Below are 19,470 nucleotides of genomic sequence, written 5' to 3' on the forward strand. Positions count from 1 at the left end.
CTCATGAGCCTGAAGTGCAGAGGGTTTGTTTAGAGCTTCCTTTTATGTTTGGGGTTTCTCAATAACAGTATCACAGAATATATCCAAGGTGTGTGGTGGAAATGGCTTCAGGTAGGCCATATCAATGGGACGCGGGAGGCACTGTGAGTTAAACCACAGAGCCTAGGACTTGCCGATCAGAAGGTCGGTGGTTCGAATCCCCGCGACAGGGTGAGCTCCCGTTGCTCGGTCCCTGCTCCTGCCAACCTAGCAGTTTGAAAGCACCTCAAAGTGCAAGTAGATAAATAGGTACCGCTCCGGCGGGAAGGTAAACGGCGTTTACGTGCGCTACTCTGGTTCGCCAGAAGCGGCTTAGTCTTGCTGGCCACATGACCCAGAAACTGTACGCCAGCTCCCTCGGCCAATAAAGCGAGATGAGCGCCGCAACCCCAGAGTCGGCCACGACTGGACCTAATGGTCAGGGGTCCCTTTACCTTTACCTAGGCCATATCAATGCTGTTGGTAATGCAAATAAACTTCAGCAGCTTTGATTAACAGAAGACCCCCTGGCTTCTCATATGTACTTCCAACAATTATGTGACGCTTAGGGCTTACCAACATCACAATGATGGTTTTTAAAGCTCAGCAAGTGTTGCATTTGCCATTTTCTCTCTACCACCAGCAATGCCTGTCTGCTTGCACTCCAGTTAAATATTAAACATTCCACACTCAGGTTATCTGCATCCCTTATCACTTGTTTCCTAGCTGATAATGTTTAATCACTCAAGTGTTGTAGTAAATCCATAAAGTTTATAGATAACATGGTTTTGTGTCCTTGGATTGTTTTACAGTTTTCTACAGGTCACTGGATTCAACCTTGAGGCTTGTCAGCTGACCAGAAGGATGGTTCATAGCCATTTGTACTTAGAAGATGGCAGATTGAGACTTACTCAATGGGAGTAAGTACTATACTCCCATGTACTATAGACCTGAGGTGTCTGTCATATTCTAACCTGCAAATATACAGCAATATAACAAACTACCTTTCCTTAACCCCAAGATGGGTGTGTGTGACTGCAACTTTTTATAATGTTGATTTATAGGTGGGCTTTGTTTGTTTATTTAAGCCCATTAGCACAACATTTTGGATACTTAGGGGTTTGGGTCTCATTTGATTCCCTGGGTCTAAGGTTTGAACCATACTTGTGGACACCATGGTGCTTTCAGACACCCTCCTGGCAAATGTTCCTAATGCTTTTTTCTAAAAAAAAATGTTTAAGGTCACTCTCATTTCCCTACTCATATTGAAATACTGCCCCCCAATGAGGCCAAACTTAGATTCACACACATTTTTTTTTAAAATTGGGAGCTTCCAGTGCTTTTTTTCAGGGGGGGGGGCGCAGGGGGAAACATTCCCATGCGTCCCCCCAGGAAAACAGCACTGGATGCTCCCTTTTTGAAAAACAAAACAAAACAACAACCTTGAGGGTTCTTTGCTTTTTCTTTGGTTGGAAAGATTGTCTGGGTTATGAGGGGGGAAGTTGGCCTGCTTTTCTTTCCTGTGTTTTATTTGTTTTGGGGAGCATAGACATTTTGCCTTCTTTGAGGGAGGGGAGTTCTGAACATTACTAGCCTTTCTTCTGTGAAACTTGATTCACAAGTGTGCCCCCAGCCTAAAAAAAAAAAAAGGTTCAACGACCCTGGTCTCAGTTCTCCACAGGTGACATGGCAAGTTGCCTAGAAGGAAGAGTTCCAGAAGTCATATGCTGATGCCTTATCATGACCAATAAAAACTTAGCCTTTCCTGGAGTTTTTGACTCTCTGCCACACTGTAGCAACAAGGTCCCAGAGTTTAAACCTTTACTGTGGAGTTTTTAAACAACAGAATAGTAGTAGTAGTAGTAGTAGTAGTAGTAGTAGTAGTAGTAATAATAATAATAATATAATTTATTTATACCCCACCCATATGGCTGGGTTTCCCCAGCCAGAATAGGATTCTTATGCTACCTGGGGCAGAAAGCAGAGCCGTAGCTTTTTCCCCTGAACACCTGAAATATGTGTATCTTATGCTCAATATTTTAGAAGCGGGACCTAAGAACTGCCATGCTATTTTAAGCAGACATACATACTTCTATGCTCCACTGAGACTAATTCCCAGGTAACAGGACACAGGATTGATGCCTTAATAGTCCTGCTTGTGTGAGCTGGGGACCGGCTTGTCAGTCCATCAGTTCATCTAAGACTGAGTACCATTCCCTCCCATGGATGGATCAGTGGCAGAAACACAGACATATCGCTTTCATCGTTAGATGTCCTTTGTCACTCCTGCTGAGCTCTCCATTTACCTTTTCGTGGTTACTTAGTGGCTTGTAAATCCAAGTGTTAAATTAATGTGATGAGAAAAGCTTTACATGTAGCAAGATCCAGAAGACATTGTAATTTATGGCTGCAGTCTTGAAGTTGAAATGCCGTTGTTTGTTGGCTAATCATTCTAATCTCAAACGCTACAAAAACCAGGGTGTATCCCTGATTCACCAGTTCAGTGCATTAACCACTAGGCTGAGGGCAAAAACATTGCTAATCCCACTTTCAGAGGATCTAAAACGTAGCCTGCGATTTCAACATGTGTTTAATTTGAGGCTCATAGGGACTTAGAACCTATTAAAGCAGGTGTGTTTCTTCTCCTTATTTGGAGAGCAGCAAACTATCATCCCAGATCTGTTCTCACCCCAGCATTTGCAACTTGGTTGGAGAGCAGAGCATGTGCACTCCAAGTATAGCTGGAGACTGTCTCTGCACATTGTTAATATTGTACATCTTAGGACAAGGACAAAAATGTGAATTGCAAAAGGGAATGAATAATGAAAACAGGAGTCTGGTGTTCTGCGTGCTGGCTGAGTCTCTCTCTCTACAAAATCTATCACCAGCTGCATCCCTTTCATTGCAACAACAAACAAATGCTGTAGGTAGGGGCACACAGACATCTGTGGTCGAGCATTATTGCCTCCTGTGGCTCAGGGGGCTTCCTGCTGAGGTTCGGTCAGACAAGCAAAGGGCTTGGGCAGCTCCTTGAACCAAAGCTCCTGGGTTTCTGTGGTTTTCCCAGAGTTCCTTGAAGCCTTAACAAAACAGTGCGGGTGGGTTGCTTTGTGCTGTGTGAGCTATCCATATCCAGAACTTGACCCAAGAGAGAGATGGCATTGTGAGGAGGAGTTGAAAATGAGGCAGCAATATGATGCAGTGGCATCAATGTCACAAGCAGGTAGGGATTAGGTGAGGTGATAAAGCTCACCAATTGTGATTCAGTTCCAAAACAGGGACAGTGTGTCTAGCCCTAATCCTATGGCGACAGAAGGATGCTATGAAATGCTAGATGGGGCTAATATGTTAATCGGGATTAATAAGAATTCCCACGGCCTAGACAAAGCAAAAATTGGGTATCGGCATTAGCCACAACCATCTCTCTCTCTTTTTAAATAATATTTATTACTTTTATAGATTACAAAAAGAGAAAGAAAAAAGAAAAAAGAAAAAACAGAATAAAAAAAACAGAGGAGAAAAACAAAAAGAAAAAAACAATACAATACAATATATAAACAATACAAAACACAACCTAAACTTAAAACTAAACACATTAAACTAAACTAAACAAACCCCACTCCCTAACCTTAACCCTGAATGGAACAAAACAAAAACAATTTAAAAACATACCTCATCTCTTTTCCATACTCTATCTTTCATTCCCTTATTTCCTCGACCTCCTCTCACCTCCCTTTTTGTTTTCCACTTCTATTAATTGTTTCAGCAAATCCTTTCCATCTTTCTCCATTTTCTGTGATATTGTAAATAACGTATTTTTTAACCTTATTTTCCATTAAAACTAAAATACTTAGGTGTGCTTAACTCCTTATAACATTTCTGTTAAGCCCATAAAAAATAAAAAATCATTCCACCATTTTTCTATCACTCATTAATTTTACCATAAGTCTATATATAAACTTTAGATTTTTCAATCTTCTTCCACCATCTCCTGTCCCAGGTTTCGGATTCTGCCAGTCCTTTCCGTCAATTCCATAAAGTCCATCAACCTGGTGATCTTATGTCCGAGGCTCTTAACTCTTTTCCAAGTCCCTTCTGCAGGTCTTCTTCATTTTCTTTAATGCTAAAGAGCAAATCTCGGGGAAACTCCAACCTGTCAATCCTTTTCTTCCTTCTGAACAGATCAACTAAATTTCCATAGTTAAAGCTACAGTCCATAAAGTATTTCCGGGTATATTTCAAAATTCCTCCAATTCCAAAGGTCCCCAAAACTTCAATCTCCTCCAGGCCCGAGTCCATGTCCCAAAAATCAGTTAATCCCTGCATAGAGGGCTCTTTCCAACTTTGCTTCTTTAGTCCAAGCCGGGATTCATTCCTCGGAGTCTGACTTTTCCTAGATTCAATCATAGAAGGCCTCAACTTATAATCCTCAATTTGCTTCTGTAAAACCACAGATCTCACTTGTATTATTTTATGTTCAGCAACAGCAGCATTCTCCTTCTCCTCCTTCTCCTCCACCATTTGTCCTGCCAAAGTGGGTTCCTGAACCAAGTCCTGAATTATTTCTGTATTGGTGTTCGCTTTTTGACTCAAGTTGGTCACTTTCTGTTCCAAATTATCAACTTTGAAAGTCATGTCATCCATCTTCTTGTGAAGCTGTCCCAGCGAACAGCTTATCTTACATAAAACAGTCACAATGGCCTCTCCTGTCAACATTTTTAAATATTCCAAGGTCGCTCTCTGGTTCTCAGAATCCTTATCTGCAACTGGAAATCCCCCAGTTATACTCCTGTAACAGTTTCAAAAGCTCCCTCTAGAGGGAAACAGTCTCCACTTGTATCAGTTCTTTCAGGCACAACTCAAGCATTGAAGAGACATTTTCAGTTACTTTTCCTCTTTTTTAAACGCAGAAAAGGACAATGGAAACAGTATCTTACTCTTATTTAGTTAGCTGTCAAATCCGTTCTGTCAAAAGCACTCTCTCCAAACATCATCTGGCAGCCCGTTCCCAGGTTCAGAGCAGTGGTAATTTGATCTTTTCACTCTCTCCTGCAGGCTCACTGGATCCAAAATTTTCCCCTCTTCTCCTGCTTCCAAGGGGGGTTTTGTATTTTAAACCGGTAGAAATTTGATCCTTTGCCAAAAGCTTTCAAAGGCTTTAACTTGTAACGTCTTTGCTTCAGTCTATTTACAAAAACGGGAGGCGGACTTCCTGTTTATAACCTTCCCGTTTCAGTGCCGAATTAAAGTATTTAAAAATCCAATTTTCCATTTTACTCACGAGTAGTTGTTTAAAATCCAATTGTCCACAGGAAAAAGTCAGCACTCTCCGGCAACAGCAATGCGGCTTCACTCCATGAAAGAAGCAGTCGATTCAAAGCACCGCGCCACTCACCCCACGTCGCTCCGGATCCCCAAAACAGGGTTTCCCCGCGAGTAGGGGAGGCGCAAAAGGTGCCAGCCGAATCCCAGGTTCACAAGCTTCTCCCGCTTGTGATTTCAATGGGTCTCCACCTTCGCCGTGGCGGTCAGACCCTGTTTTTCACGGAGCAAGTTCCTCCCGATCGGAGGAATTCAGCCATTGCTGGAGGCGCCTCCCCGGAAGTCTAGCCACAACCATCTCAGGCTGATTTTTGCCTGTGCGTTATAGAGAGAAGTGAGAGAGCTGTGTTGATGGCTTTCACTGAGCAGATCTCATCTGTGGATGAGTGCATTTTCCTGAAAGATTAATTCCAGACAAAAGGCCTTAAGAGAACAGTTTCTGCTTGCCTATACATCTCACCTACCACACTTCTGATGTGCTGCTATGGGGAGTAGGGAAAACCGCCCACTTCCATGCAGCAGAACCAGGTGTAGAAATGGCGAGACGCTCAACTTAAAATTCTCCCATTGCAGTAACTAGCGTGTTCCCACTGCTGTGTTCATGGAATCTTCCGGAGCATGCATTGACACTGCTTCTTCTTCCCAGTGTCCATCTGTTCAGGGAATGAGAAGAGGAGCTGTAGTAAGATGAACTGATTTTCTGTGCATGTGGGATCATTGCAGGACATGTTGGTTCCAGAAAACAACAAGACAGTTTATTTTTATTAATTATTCGTTTGCAATTATATCCCACTTTTTGTCCAAGGAGCTTAAATGGCAGTTTCCCAGCCATCCCTGTTTTATCTGCACCACAACCCAGTGAGATAGGTTAAACTAAAAGGCCCAGGGTCGCCCAGTGAGTTCTGTGGAGGAGCGGGAATAGAACCTACTGCCCAAATTTCTTACTATAATGGCAGACTGCAAGCCAGCAGGCTCACTCTTAAGACAGGGCCATGGCTGTGACCTTATAATACAAAGTGACTGCAATAATAGCCATTGTTTTCACATATGAAGTGCATGGTGTTGGGGCATGGAGACAATTGCCCTTATGCTGAGGTGATTCGTGATCATAAACATCACGCTCGCTTCCCCCTCCCCCCCTTGCTCATTCATTCAGACCATTTCTGCCCTGTCAGGGTTTGTTTAGCCACACCTTGGTTGGCTGTGGATGAAAACAGTCAGGAGCAAATAAAGTTCAAGGCAACTGCTGCTGGGGTCACTATTTACTGTTTGGCTTCCTGTGTATAAAAACCATGCCATGCCTACCTTGTTGTCAGGAATACTCGTTTCTGTTTTCTCATTGTATTTCCGCATTGATCAGTTCTCCAAACGGCAGAAGATCCCAGGCTGAGCACTCTCTTAGGAAGCTGTTATGGCTGCTCGAGGGCCGTTTGAGATGGGTGGCAAATGTTGCAGCGGCTCAGTTTCTCCCCAGAGCATCCTCTACCAAATCCTTAACAATGAAGAGCGATGGAAGACTGAAGGGAACCCCCCGTGTTTCCCCCTTCCCTTTCCGTTTCCAAATATTGGCTGCCCCTGTGAGGTAAACCGAAGAGTCATCCTGAAAATACCGGGCATCACCTGCAACAGAGCATCGGAAGTGCTTCTGAAAACTATCATGTTCATAAGAAAGCTGCCTTCTTTTTTCCAGTTGCCCCTGGAGGACCAGATCCTCTTGATACGACAGGGCTGGGCACCCCTCTTCCTACTGGGTCTGGCTCAAGAACGGGTGGATTTTGAACTCTTAGAGACCTCAGTCCCCAGCCTCTTGAAAGCAGTCCTCCTTAATCAGTCTCCGGCAGGTGAATACAAACTGGAGAACTCTCCTTTGGGAGCATCACTAGCAGAAGTTCAGAAGATTAAGGATTTCCTGGGAAAGGTCTGGAACGCAGACATTTGTGCAAAAGAATATGCCTATCTTAAAGGAATTGTTCTATTTAATCCTGGTAAGTCTCGTCCAGGTATTTTCAAAGGCTGCAGTCCTGCCCTCAGTTCCTTGAGCATTGCTCCTATTAATACCCAAGGGACTTAACAGCTTGACTTGACTTACTTAATGACAGGATTGCACCCTAAAACTGCACAGTTCAGGGTGCAGAAATAAATTTAAAAGTTGCTTAAGAGGAAGGAATTTTTAATTGGGTTTTTACATGTTTTCAAAAATCCATTTTTAAACCTTTCTGACTTTCAAACTACAATATACTGGAATTTTATTTTTTTTAAAAGTATGTATTATATATAATACACATGCAGGTGTTGTGGGTGTATGGGAGCTAAAATATCCAAGTTTACTTTACCGCTTAAAACTTTAGGCTCTAGTCTAATGTGAGGGAGATGTATGCAGGGGCAATACTGGACAATGCACAATGTAAATGTGATATTACATTACTATAAGTCAGGGGTGGGGAATCTGTGGTCTTCCTGATGTGGATTGCAACTCACATCAGCCCCATCCAATTTAGACAATTGTAAGGGACGATGGGAGCTGTAGTCCAACAATTTATGAAGGGACACAGGTTCCTGTTTCCAGCTGGAAGCGCTGCTGCAATGTAGGGAGCCAATTACTACAAAAATGTGGAATGAGTAACAGACCCTTCAAAAGAGATCTTAAGAGGATGGAGTCATTAGTGACAAGAGGATGGGGCACTAAATATAATTAAAGGTTCATTCATGAAACATTACCGTGGGCTTTTGAGTAAACGCCTAACTGCAGTGGTAACCAGTTGAAAAACTTTATGGCATTCTGTATTTAGAAAGAAGTTGTCATCTGCTCGATTTCGTTCACCTTATTTATTTTTAAGCCAGCTTTTTGGAGTCAATCCCTCACAAGGCTGTTTTCAATACTGTGTATCAAAACATGAGTTATAGAAATCAAAATATCTAACCTATAAAACAAACAGCAGGAATCCAAAATGAGGGACTAAAAAAGAAAAACACTGAACCCAGCATAAGATAAAAATGGACCACACTCCCAGCGAACATGCAATAAATTGCATTGCCATAGCTCTTCACACTTTCCTGCTCTCAGAACCAACACAACGAGAAGATGCATTTATTTCCCTTATTCCCTTATTTCTAATTTTACAGACCTCCACGACTTAAAATGCCACCATTATGTCCAGGCCCTTCAACAGGAAGCTCAGCATACTCTGATAGAGTTTGTCTCAATGACTCATAGCAGAAGCAGGAGGAGATATGCTTGGATGATGGAATCGCTTGGTTTTCTGAGGACCTTCAGTCCAGATACCATTGGAGAACTCTTCTTCAAACCCATCTTGGGTGATGTTGACTTAAACACCTTACTTCTGGAAACACTTTACACCAAACAGGACCTTATTTGACATCTGATGAGACATTACAGAAGACCAGGACTATCATCAAAAGGGGCAAGTTCCCCAGAACAATAGGAAACCTTGCTTTCTGTGCACTGGAATCTGTCTCCACCCCTGTGGAGAACCCCACCACACTGTAGGACTCTCCTCTGTTTTGCCTATTTCCTGTTTCTTTGGTGATCTGCATTAATATATATATTTCACCAGTCATCCATATGCTATGGAGGCCAGCATTCTATTGCCCTTTTACCGATAATCTCCACTAGATAATGACTTTCCTCCCTCTTATTGTTGCATTACACTTGTTTTTATTAACGCTTTGCCACCCATGTATTTCCAGACATTTAATGGTTCAGCACAGGACAAAACAGCCCAGACGTCACTATGATGTAAAATAAAGTATGTTTTATTTAAGTTTGTTCTTAATATAAGCAGTGATGCTTGCATTTGCTGTTAATTTTGAAATTAGGTGGCTCAGTTAATTTTGTTACCAATACTTTTGATACTATGACAGTTATGGTCAAACTTGGCCTTCCAGCTGTTTTGGGACTACAAGTCACATCATCTCTGACCACTGGTCCTGTTACCTAGGGATGATGGGAGTTGTAGTCCCAAAAGAGCTGGAGGGCCAAGTTTGGCCATGCCTGCTAAATGGTATATCCTGTGCAATGTATGGATTTTTGTCACTTTACAAATGTGGCTGTGTGAGCTTTGAGTCCCCCCTCCCACCCAAGCCTAAGCCAATTACTCTATAAAGCACCTTTCTCCAGTTAACACATAATAGATGGCTCACAGGTCAACACATGCATTCTTTAGACAAGTCTAGGGCCTCCATCTTCTGAAGTATCTCAGGCTTCCCCCAGAACCACTGCCACAGTCTCTCACCTGGTGCCACAACTGGTGTTGGCTCAGGTTCCCAGCGACCCTGCCCTCACTTAGCTGTAGCTCTCTCTTAAAGGCTGTTTCCAGAGTCTTTTCCTTGCATTCTTTTTTCCAGCTCTCAACCTGTGACCTCTATGTTTGTGAGCATGGGTATGCAAGTCCTTGCTGAACATCATTAGGTTTTAAGTTGTTTCTACATGCCGGTTTGTCTTTTAATTGCTAATTAAGTAGGCTTTATGACAGTACATTCAGGTCTTCGATGTCTTGAAAGGGATGTTGCTGCAACTTTACAATGCATTTAGTATAACCTGAGCTTTATGTGTGCACTTTGAATTCCACCTCTATATAATTTGCCCTTTATTTTTCACATACCAACACCGGTATGCAAGTTTTTGGTTAACGCTACCTTGTCTTTGTTCACACATTTAAAAAATGCAGCTTGATGGTTGCAAAATTGCTGGCTGTTTTCTTTTAATGCATTCTAATCGAGATAAGACTGGATTTAAATATTCAGGAAAGCTAAATGCATATTGAAACAAATGGTCAGTGTATACTACTCCACCAAAAACAGGGAGGACTTGTCCACTCCACTAGTAACAACACAAAAGCATGTAGTAGTCGTAGTAGCAACAGCAACAACAACAACAACAACAACAACAACAATAACAATAATAATTTTATTATTCGTACTCTGCCCATCTGACTGAGGTGCCCCAACCACTCTGAGCAGCTTCCAACAATATAAAAGCATAATAAAACATCAAACACCTAAAACTTCCCTATATAGGGCTGCCTTCAGACGTCTTCTAAAAGTTGTAGTTACAGTGGTACCTCAGGTTAAGTACTTAATTCGTTCCGGAGGTCCATTCTTAACCTGAAACTGTTCTTAACCTGAAGCACCACTTTAGCTAATGGGGCCTCCTGCTGCCGCCATGCCGCTAGAGCACGATTTCTGTTCTCACCCTGAAGCAAAGTTCTTAACCCGAGGTACTATTTCTGGGTTAGCGGAGTCTGTAACCTGAAGCGTATGTAACCCGAGGTACCACTGTATTTACCTTCTTGAAATCTGATGGGAAGGAGGGTGCCACTACTGAGAAGGCCCTCTGTCTGGTTCCCTGTAACTTTACTTCTTGCAGTGAAGTTTACTATTCCACTCGTAATAGTTAGATGTATAACACACTCCTATGTATGTTTATGTGGAAGTAAGACCCAATGAATTTGTCTGAAGGATTGCAACCTGGATGCATCATTTTCAGGATGGCTCAGTACGGAATATCATTATGCCGGAATACCAATCAGTAAAGGAAGCAAGCGGGAATCCTTCAATGCATAAGCAGCTGGGGAATGGTTAGAGCAGAAGGGAGGGAGTCCAACAGCAGATGGAGCCAAAACCAATGACAGGAAGAGCCAAGTACTTGTAGTTTTGCCTCCTTTGTCCCCACCAGGTATGTGGGGTTAGGACGGCAGTCTTAGAAAGCAACCTTGCAGCTTTTACTTCCTCTCACACACTCTCTTCTTATGAAAATTAACATAATTTGATTCTCATTCCGCAAGGATGAAGAACAAGTGGAACCAGGCTTTCCAAGGGTGGAGAAACAAGCAACTAAATAGTGGTGCTCAATTTGACCTTTCTGTGAAGAGAACAGGAGTTGTTTGCTGCAAATTTCAACCAGAAATCCATTCAGTAGAGAAAACGTAGAATACACATGGGTTGGGAAGTTTGGAAGAAAAGCAGGGTGGGCTTAAAGCTTTAGAAGGAACTGTCAAGTATTTCCTAGAAATTCTTCAGGGGATGGAAAGCAATGGTACAAAATCAAATGCAAGCTTTGGTCTGCTGCTGCAGGGTTACAATTAAATCCAAGGTAATGAACCTATTAAGGAACATTTATTTAAAAACTATTCAAGATCTTGAACTTAAACATAAAAAACTGGTTCAGCTAGAATATATGCCAAGCTAGAGCAGCATAGATGGGAACTGGACGCTGTGGAATCTCATTATGTGGCCAAGTCACTCCACTTTGTGAAACCAAAGTTCAGTGCTCTAAACTCTTAGCAAATGCATTAAAGAGGGAAGAAAAAGAAGCAATCACATGTGTTCTGTTTGAGATAAACTAACGGCTCAGAAACCTAGGATGGTAAAAATAATAAACAAATGATTCTGATGCTATTACTTGAACCTATATCAGTCAAAGTAACTGTTACATAGGGCTTTTTTCCAGGGGGAACTCAATTCCGGCACCTCTCAGGTTGGTGCCATTGGCATTCTAAGAGAAAAGGGGAGGCATTCATGGTGAGTTCTGGCGCCTCTTTTTCTAGAAAAATAGCACTGCTGTTACAGAACAATATGAATCAATATTTGGATAATCTGCATTTGAAACCACTTAAAGAAGAACACACAAAGTTATCAAATACAGCATTTATACTGAAGAAGAAATCAGTTATCAACATTGGCAAGCTAAAGCATGGCAACACACCAGGCCCAGACTGCTTTGGCAGTCTTTTTTATAACAGGGTTGCCATATTTCAAAAAGTGAAAATCTGGACACAAAAGTTGAGGATTTTCCTGGACATTAAACCCTTTCCCACCTGGATGCTGTTTACAAATTCAAGAGTGCCTAATACCTTATTTGAATATTTTGTTTAATACTATCCGGAATGGGGGAAGAATCTCAGATACTTGGAATATCCCATGTGCGATCTGAAGGAAGTGGGATCCTATCACCTGATCAAGATTTCCTTTTTTCACTCATGCTCTTCACCAGAGTTCCTCAAACACGACCCTCCAGATGTTTTTGGCTTACAACTCCCATGATCCTTAGCTATCAGGACCAGTGGTCAAGGATGATGGGAATTGTAGTCTCAAAACATCTGGAGGGCTGAGTTTGAGGAAGTCTGCTCTTCACAATCCCCCTGGAGCCCTGGGCTGTAGCATTAAGATATAATTCCTTCATTAAAGGATAGCAGGGAGAGGGCAAACAACATATGTGGACAATATTATTTGTATGACACGTAATCCCAAAGGGACAATCCCTGCATTGAGGACTGAATTATCAGTTTTTGAGAAAGTATAGCTGGACTATGTTCTAACTGGGATAAATCGTTTTTGTATTGTAATGTGAATTCAAATACACAACTGGAACTTTAAAAAGTTAACATCTTGATACGTTGTAAAGATTTCCATTACTTAAGGATGCAGATCCCTTGAAATTTAAATACATCACATTATTTGAATTTTATTCCTTTAGTCAAAAAGATTATGTGTAATTTGGGCAGATGGAGGTAGCTTAATATATCTATTTTGGGCTGAATTGCATCAGTAAATATGATGATAGTTCCTACATTCCTACATCTGTTCCAAGTGCTTCCTCTCTCTCTCTCCATCCTACCTCTCTTAAGAATTGGCGAAGAATGATTAAAAATTTTGTATTTCAGATGAAGAGAACAAGATTAGCTCTGAAAAATTGTTGTAGGAGGCCAGATGAAGGAGGATGGGGACGTCCACATTTGATGCTATATTGCAAAGCATTTCAAATAAGATAACACTGTTTTATTATTGACAAAGTTGACAAAAATGGATTTTACATGGACAGAAGTGATGGGTATTGCCATTTTACAAATGGACTCCTACAGTGCTGCATTAAATTCATAATCCATATACTCTGCCCTATCCTATTCCTACAGCTGCTTCTATCATCCCTGATCATTGGTAATTGAAGCTGAGGGGGGCTTAGAGTTCAGCCACACCTGGAGGCCTACAGGCTCCCCATCCTTGCTTTAGTGTGCCCTAGTACATCGCTAGATAACTAAAGCAAGGTTTCTACTTATTGCTGTTCCTTATTTTTCTGTGCCATCTTGTGGGTTGTCAGAGAATTGCAACATGAACGATGCACTTTACAGACCACATTGCAATGGGCATTCAAGCGAAACTCAGAAGATGTAAATAAGATGCTGTAACGTTAGTGGCTGGTGCCCATCGAGACTGGTAGGGTGGAAGGCAGGGAGACCAACTGTAGGTAGAACCAGAGACAACGAATTCTAATTTTGTCCCCCTCCTCTTCCTTGCTGAGTTCTACATATGCAACCCTGGAACTAAGAAGGGGGAAGCTGACAGGCAGCGCCACCCTATGAACTGGTTGCGAGGCAGGCAAGTGGAGGATGGCAGAGGGCAGACTACGGTTGAGGGAAATTGTTTGGTCCTGTTCATGGCGGTGTGGCTGTGGATTGAAGGAGTACAGAGTGCATCATGGGCCACCCCTGTGCTGCTCTTGTCCGACACCCACCTTGTTTCAGCAGACACAATGATTCCATGGATGGAATGTTCTGCAGGTGTCCCTCTCATGGTGGTGCCATATTTGGTGTTCTAAGGATATATCAGGGCTTCCATCAACTCACCTTGACATATGGAAAATATTTGCATTTTTCATTAATTCAAATAAGCATGCTTAAGAAACGATTAAGGTGAGTCTCGATTCAGGTGCTGCAATTTGATGACAGCATCGTTTTGTATGCAACGCATATGCTCTATCACTCACCCTTCCACCTTGCCCTAGCAGGTGATTTCTAACGTGTTTGACAACTAGCAAATAAATGAATGAATGCAATCTCCCTCAAGAAATAAGACCTGACCTGAGAAAGTTTATAAACTTTGCTTCTATCTTTATTTGGGTGTGTGTGTCCTGAATGTGTCCATGGTTGTTGTTGTTTTTATCCTTGCAGGTGAGGGAGAGCACAAAATGGCAGGAAGTGCCGTTTCCGTACAACTCTGCAGTTTCAAAAGTCAAATCGCTGCCGAGATTCCCTTTATATCACACGCGAACCTCCCAATTTCCTCTTAGCACCTAATCCACACCAATACTTTGCGCATGCGTCTTACAACGCCAATTCCCCCCACCTTCCAGAGCAGTGTCTCGCTCGGTATTTTTAAACACAACCCCACCGCCCCAGCAGGGAGGGTTCTGATTGGCCCGTCCCCCGCTCGCAAAGCTGCCAATGAGAATGTCCGGTGCGGTCCCCGCCTGCGCTTCTCAGGGTCGGCGTAGCGAGACCACGGGCGCGCGCGCGCGCGTTCCTCGTCAGCAGCCGACATGGCGCTCGCTGGGCTCGCGCTGCGCGGCGCTGCTGCGGCGGCGTCGAGACCTCGGCCGCGGCTACGTTTCGCGACGGGGCCTCTGAGCCGCAGGCACGCGGCGCATTTCACTTTCCAGCCGGACCCAGAGCCCACCCAGTATGGTGAGAGCTTCCGTCCTCCTCACTCGCTCCTGAGTAGAAGCGAGCCGCCCTCGCTTTCCCGTCCACGCGCCCGGCGGACTGAGGCGGCGCAAAGCTGAGGCGGTAGAATGGACTGCACCATTTAAGGAGGGGGGAAAAGAAAAAAAGATATTTTCACACACCCCACCGGATGCCGTTACTCAAAAACCGCGCACCAGGCGCTAGGCCCTTTTTCTAAGTCCCGCGCCTTTTATTTCTGAAGAATCTTTTACGTGCAGCCGAATTTTAAAAAGGCACCTTCCACCCCCCCTCGTCCCCTTAAAGTGGTGCAGTCCGTTCTCCCTTCTCATTCCCGCTTGGTTCCGCTGTCCTATGGAGACTCAGCCTCATGTTGCTGCTGGGGAGGGTGAAGGCTTGGAGCTAGAGGGCGATCGCTTTGTGAATGGGGGGCAGAAATAAATCAAACTTGTTTACTCTCTCCCCCCCCCCTTGGGTGGTGGTGCTCGCGTTATTAAAATTCAGGTTGCCCACCTCATTGTGGTACTGCAGAGCAGCAAGGCAGCCAGGTGCCAAAGAGGACAGAAGGACACTGGCAGTTTTTTTAGCAGTTATGGCAGAAATTGAGAGGCTTGCACCCAGCTGGTAGTTTGCTGTAGTTCTTTGCATCTGGTCACATTCACCTAATGTTGGAGTAGGGTTTTTCTCCTTCATCCCCTTGAACGTGGAACTCCCAAAACAAGGCGTCCTGTAAATATTGATTCTAGGGAGTGAGAGATGTTACTGACAAACACACACTCCTGTGGGTAGGAGTGACAGTAAAAATCATGAAAACCGCCTGCCATACACACAGGCGTACAGTGGTACCTCAGTTTACGAACAGTCCTGTTTACAAACTATTAGGTTTACGAACTCCACAAAAGCGGAAGTAGTGTCCTAGTTTGCAAATTTTATCTTGGACTACGAATGGAAGCCGAACAGTGAAAGGGCACCGGTGGAGGGAGGCCTCATTAGGGAAAGCGCACCTCAGTTTAAGAACGGTTTTGGTTTAAGAACAGACTTCCGGAACGGATTAAGTTCGTAAACCGAGGTACCACTGTATATGTGAACGATGGTACTACTAGAACTCTGTGACACCAGCCTTGCCATGATTTATCTGTACAGAAGATTTTTAAAACTCAAAAGTTTACATACGCTGAAATGAATTCTTGGAGATGTGACCTGTGCTACTTTATAGTTCGTACATGAGGTCACTTCGTGAAGAGAAATTGCGTCAGTCAGACTTCAGAACTATAATGATTTTGTACTTTAGGGTGCAGAGATAGACAGTTACACCTGTTAAGTAATTCCACTTCCTTGCTTCCTAAATACCATTGAACAGCTGGTGGTGGAAGAATGCTAAAAGGATAGCCTATTATGAGTGCATCCAAAAAAGTGTGTGTGTGTGTGTTTGTGTGTATATATATATATATATATATATATGTTACATAATGTCTACATTCACATGAACAAAGGCAAACAATTGGGTACTAGAAGAGCTGTTGTAGGGCATGGTATCTACATATAGTACTTCAGTGCAGAAAAATGACCCCAGTGATTTCTGCTATAAATTATGCTGATGGCCTATTATCTTCATTGGTTTGCTAGTTTATTGTAAGTCTCGGTACTGACCCCTATGTGATATAACTATGCTGTGCACAAGGCTTGACTACTTCTGTGTATGGCTAGGTGAGAACATTAGGGGTGGAGACATTTCATTATTCCAAATACCTGCTTTATCTGTTTCTTATATTTCAATAAGAAACAGGAATAGCTCATTTCAATTCTGTACAATATTTTCCCCAGTATTTTTTCTAGTTGATAATAATAGGATTTACAATTCGGTTTTCCATAAGGTCCCAGAGTGGAGTATATACATTTTAATGTTACAATTAAAATAATTAGATAAAATTTCAATTGAAATAGTGCAAAACCAGTTCAAACCAGCAACATCCAAATATTACAGTACCGCAGAGGGGAATTAGCACTATGTATTATTCAGTCATCCTCCATTCCCCATCTTAAGCTGTTACTGAAAAGTACAATGATTAAAAAACATAATCCTATCCATGTTTACTCAGATTTAATTTTACCTATTTAATTAATTGTAGCTTACTCCAATGTAAGTGGGGTTAGGATTGCAACCTTAGTATGTAGGCAAAGGTATTCAACAAAACTGAGCCCCCCAAAGATTATTCATGGTGAATGTGTCTTAAAATTTCATTATTCAGCTTTTGGATTAAATAGCAAAAGCAGAATAGCAGAAGCTATTTAATGTACAAGAAAGACAATTAACTATTGATGAGTGGTGAACATTTCATACTTGATGTGTTTCATTTGACCTTATGAAGTGCTCAACTACAATCAATAGCACAGAAAGTGATAGCTAACAAGAAATCTTAACCCTTATTGCATGGACCCTTTATGAAGTTATAGGTAGTGAAATGAACTGTGAATAGCTGAAGGCACTGGGGTCATGGAAAATCTTGTAGATTGGAAATATATCATGCTGTCTCTGTGGATTGGAACCCAATATTTCAGGTATTTGTATTTAACCATTGTCTTGTCTAACTTATTGGTCTCTTTGCACAGGCCAGACACAGAAAATGAACCTTTTCCAGTCCATTACAAGTGCCTTGGATAATGCCTTGTCGAAAGATCCAACAGCAGGTATAGTTTTATATCTAAAATTATGTCTATGGAGATTCTTTTGTTAGAACCCCTTTTTATTGAATACACACTCTTAAACTAAATCTGAATTAAGGTAAAACTTGTATGTAAATACGAATTAATTTGAGATTTATGTAGCACAAGAGCATAGTAGAATTCTAAAAAAATTAAGCAGTGACTTTGATCTGTTAGAAACTATTCAGAACCACGATATGGTAATAAGTTTGATAGGACCAGCCATAATCTCACAAAGTGAGCAATAGGCCTGGTGGTAGCTATACATCCTGCTACTGTGCAGCCAGAGTTTTGATTATATTGAATAATATAATGCAAAATATGCAAAGGGTCAGGTTGAACTTGAGATTCCTTTTAATTACTAATCATTATTAACTAAGAATCATTTTGTATTCTTGAGCAATTATTTACTTAATTCCTTGTTGTACACTTGCAGTAATATTTGGTGAAGATGTATCCTTTGGGGGAGTCTTTAGGTGCACTCTTGGCTTGAGAGACAAATATGGTGAGTTTACAACTTATATGATTCATTTGCCAGATCGTTGTTTCTCTTCCTGTTCACATTAACTATTATATCAACTATATATACCGTATTTTTCGCTCTATAAGACGCACTTTTCCCCTCCTAAAAAGTAAGGGGAAATGTGTGTGCGTCTTATGGAGCGAATGCAGGCTGCGCAGCTATCCCTGAAGCCAGGAGAGCGAGAGGGATTGGTGCGCACTAATCCTTCTCGCTCTCCTGGCTTCAGGGATAGCCACGAAAAGCCTACTGAGTGCAGCGCCCCTTCCATTTCTCCTCCCGCTTCGCTTGAGAGGCGCTGCACAGAGAGGGAGAGAATTTTTTTTTTCTTGTTCTCCTCCTCTAAAACTAGGTGCGTCTTATGGTCGGGTGCGTCTTATAGAGCGAAAAATACGGTGTGTGTGTGTGTGTGTGTGTATATATATATATATATATATATAATATATATAGAGAGAGAGAGAGAGGTTATATGTTTGATTCCACTTGAGAAATTGTTATTTCCTTCTTGTAAAGGTGATCAGAGCAGCCAATGCAGGCAGCTATTTCCAAAGTTTAAAAATGGGCTAACAGCACAGTCCTATAATGTCTATTTAGAAATAAGCCTGGTGGAGGTAAGAAGGATTTACTTCTAGGAAAGTGGGTCCTGTATAGAATTACAGCCTAGTTCACCTTGGTTTTGAAGGTTAATAAAACTGAATGATTTTTAGGCTCTTTGACAGTTATGCAGGATGTGCAGAACTATTAATATTCTGCACCAAGGAATCCCATATTTAGCATTTTAAAACATAGCAAATTTTCATTTAATGTCAAGCTTTGTTAGAACAGTGCATTCATTTGTGCTAGATTGTGCTTCTGACACGAGATGGTTTTATTTGGGGTCTGTGGTATTTGCTGATAGAGCTCAGCAATTCAATTTGCCCAACAAGGGGCAAAGACTGCAGTTGCAAGAAGCAACATTTTACATGTTGATGTATCAAGAACTACTATAACATTTTGCAAATGAAACAAGTAGGTTAAGATTTGTTATTAATGACGTCTGACGTGGGGTGGTTTTTTATGTTGTGGTATGTGGGGAAATAGAGATCTGCACACTTCTATTTTAAACTGGCTTTAGATCTACCAGTGAAATGCACTGTGTGGGAAACTTACTCTGGTTGCTGCTAGTGAGAACATGGCTAGTAGTGTGCATTCCACTCCACTTTTGGCAGGGGCTTCTGGGACAGCACATCTCCTTTCACACTGTTAGAGCCCAGTGGAACCTCTCCCAATCCTAACCCCTGCCAGCAACATGGATTAGTGGTTAGGGTTGCTCTGATCACAAATATATTGCAACTGCAACATTAATAAACAGTTACTAGTGTAGGTGTTACTTTCCTTACCCTTACACAAGTTTCTTTGTCTGCATATTAGTAGTATATATTGTAACAATGG

The 19,470-nt window shown here is 42.1% G+C and overlaps 2 protein-coding genes across 4 annotated transcripts in view; both read left to right on the forward strand.

Annotated features, from left to right (window-relative positions):
- The first annotated feature begins 828 nt into the window (after positions 1-828).
- LOC308473402 (nuclear receptor subfamily 0 group B member 1-like) lies at positions 829-9,151 on the forward strand. Its single transcript, XM_080998878.1, has 3 exons — positions 829-938; positions 7,031-7,325; positions 8,464-9,151. Exons 1-3 carry the CDS (start codon positions 933-935, stop codon positions 8,715-8,717), a joined length of 555 nt encoding a protein of 184 aa, XP_080855004.1. The 5' UTR covers positions 829-932; the 3' UTR covers positions 8,718-9,151.
- Positions 9,152-14,660: 5,509 nt separating this feature from the next.
- The window catches only part of BCKDHB (branched chain keto acid dehydrogenase E1 subunit beta), a 40,076-nt gene continuing 35,266 nt past the window's right edge, over positions 14,661-19,470 (forward strand). For 2 of the 3 annotated variants that reach the window (XM_080998867.1, XM_080998869.1), the window contains exons 1-3: positions 14,661-14,819; positions 17,427-17,504; positions 17,956-18,024. In XM_080998867.1, the coding sequence (XP_080854993.1) occupies positions 14,675-14,819; positions 17,427-17,504; positions 17,956-18,024 (292 nt within the window). In that variant the 5' untranslated portion in view covers positions 14,661-14,674. Of the gene's footprint in view, positions 14,820-15,182; positions 15,205-17,426; positions 17,505-17,955; positions 18,025-19,470 lie in introns of those variants that run through there. The other variant, XM_080998868.1, reaches the window with a different exon arrangement.

This window comes from Podarcis pityusensis, assembly GCF_964106645.2.
Source record: "Podarcis pityusensis genome assembly, chromosome: 3".
NCBI lineage: Eukaryota > Metazoa > Chordata > Lepidosauria > Squamata > Lacertidae > Podarcis > Podarcis pityusensis.

What these genes read in the sequence shown, in the direction of transcription:
- LOC308473402 (XM_080998878.1), top strand. An exon ending in AATTGTTCTATTTAATCCTG is followed by an intron (nt 7,326 to 8,463) that starts GTAAGTCTCGTC and finishes CTAATTTTACAG; the next exon opens with ACCTCCACGACTTAAAATGC.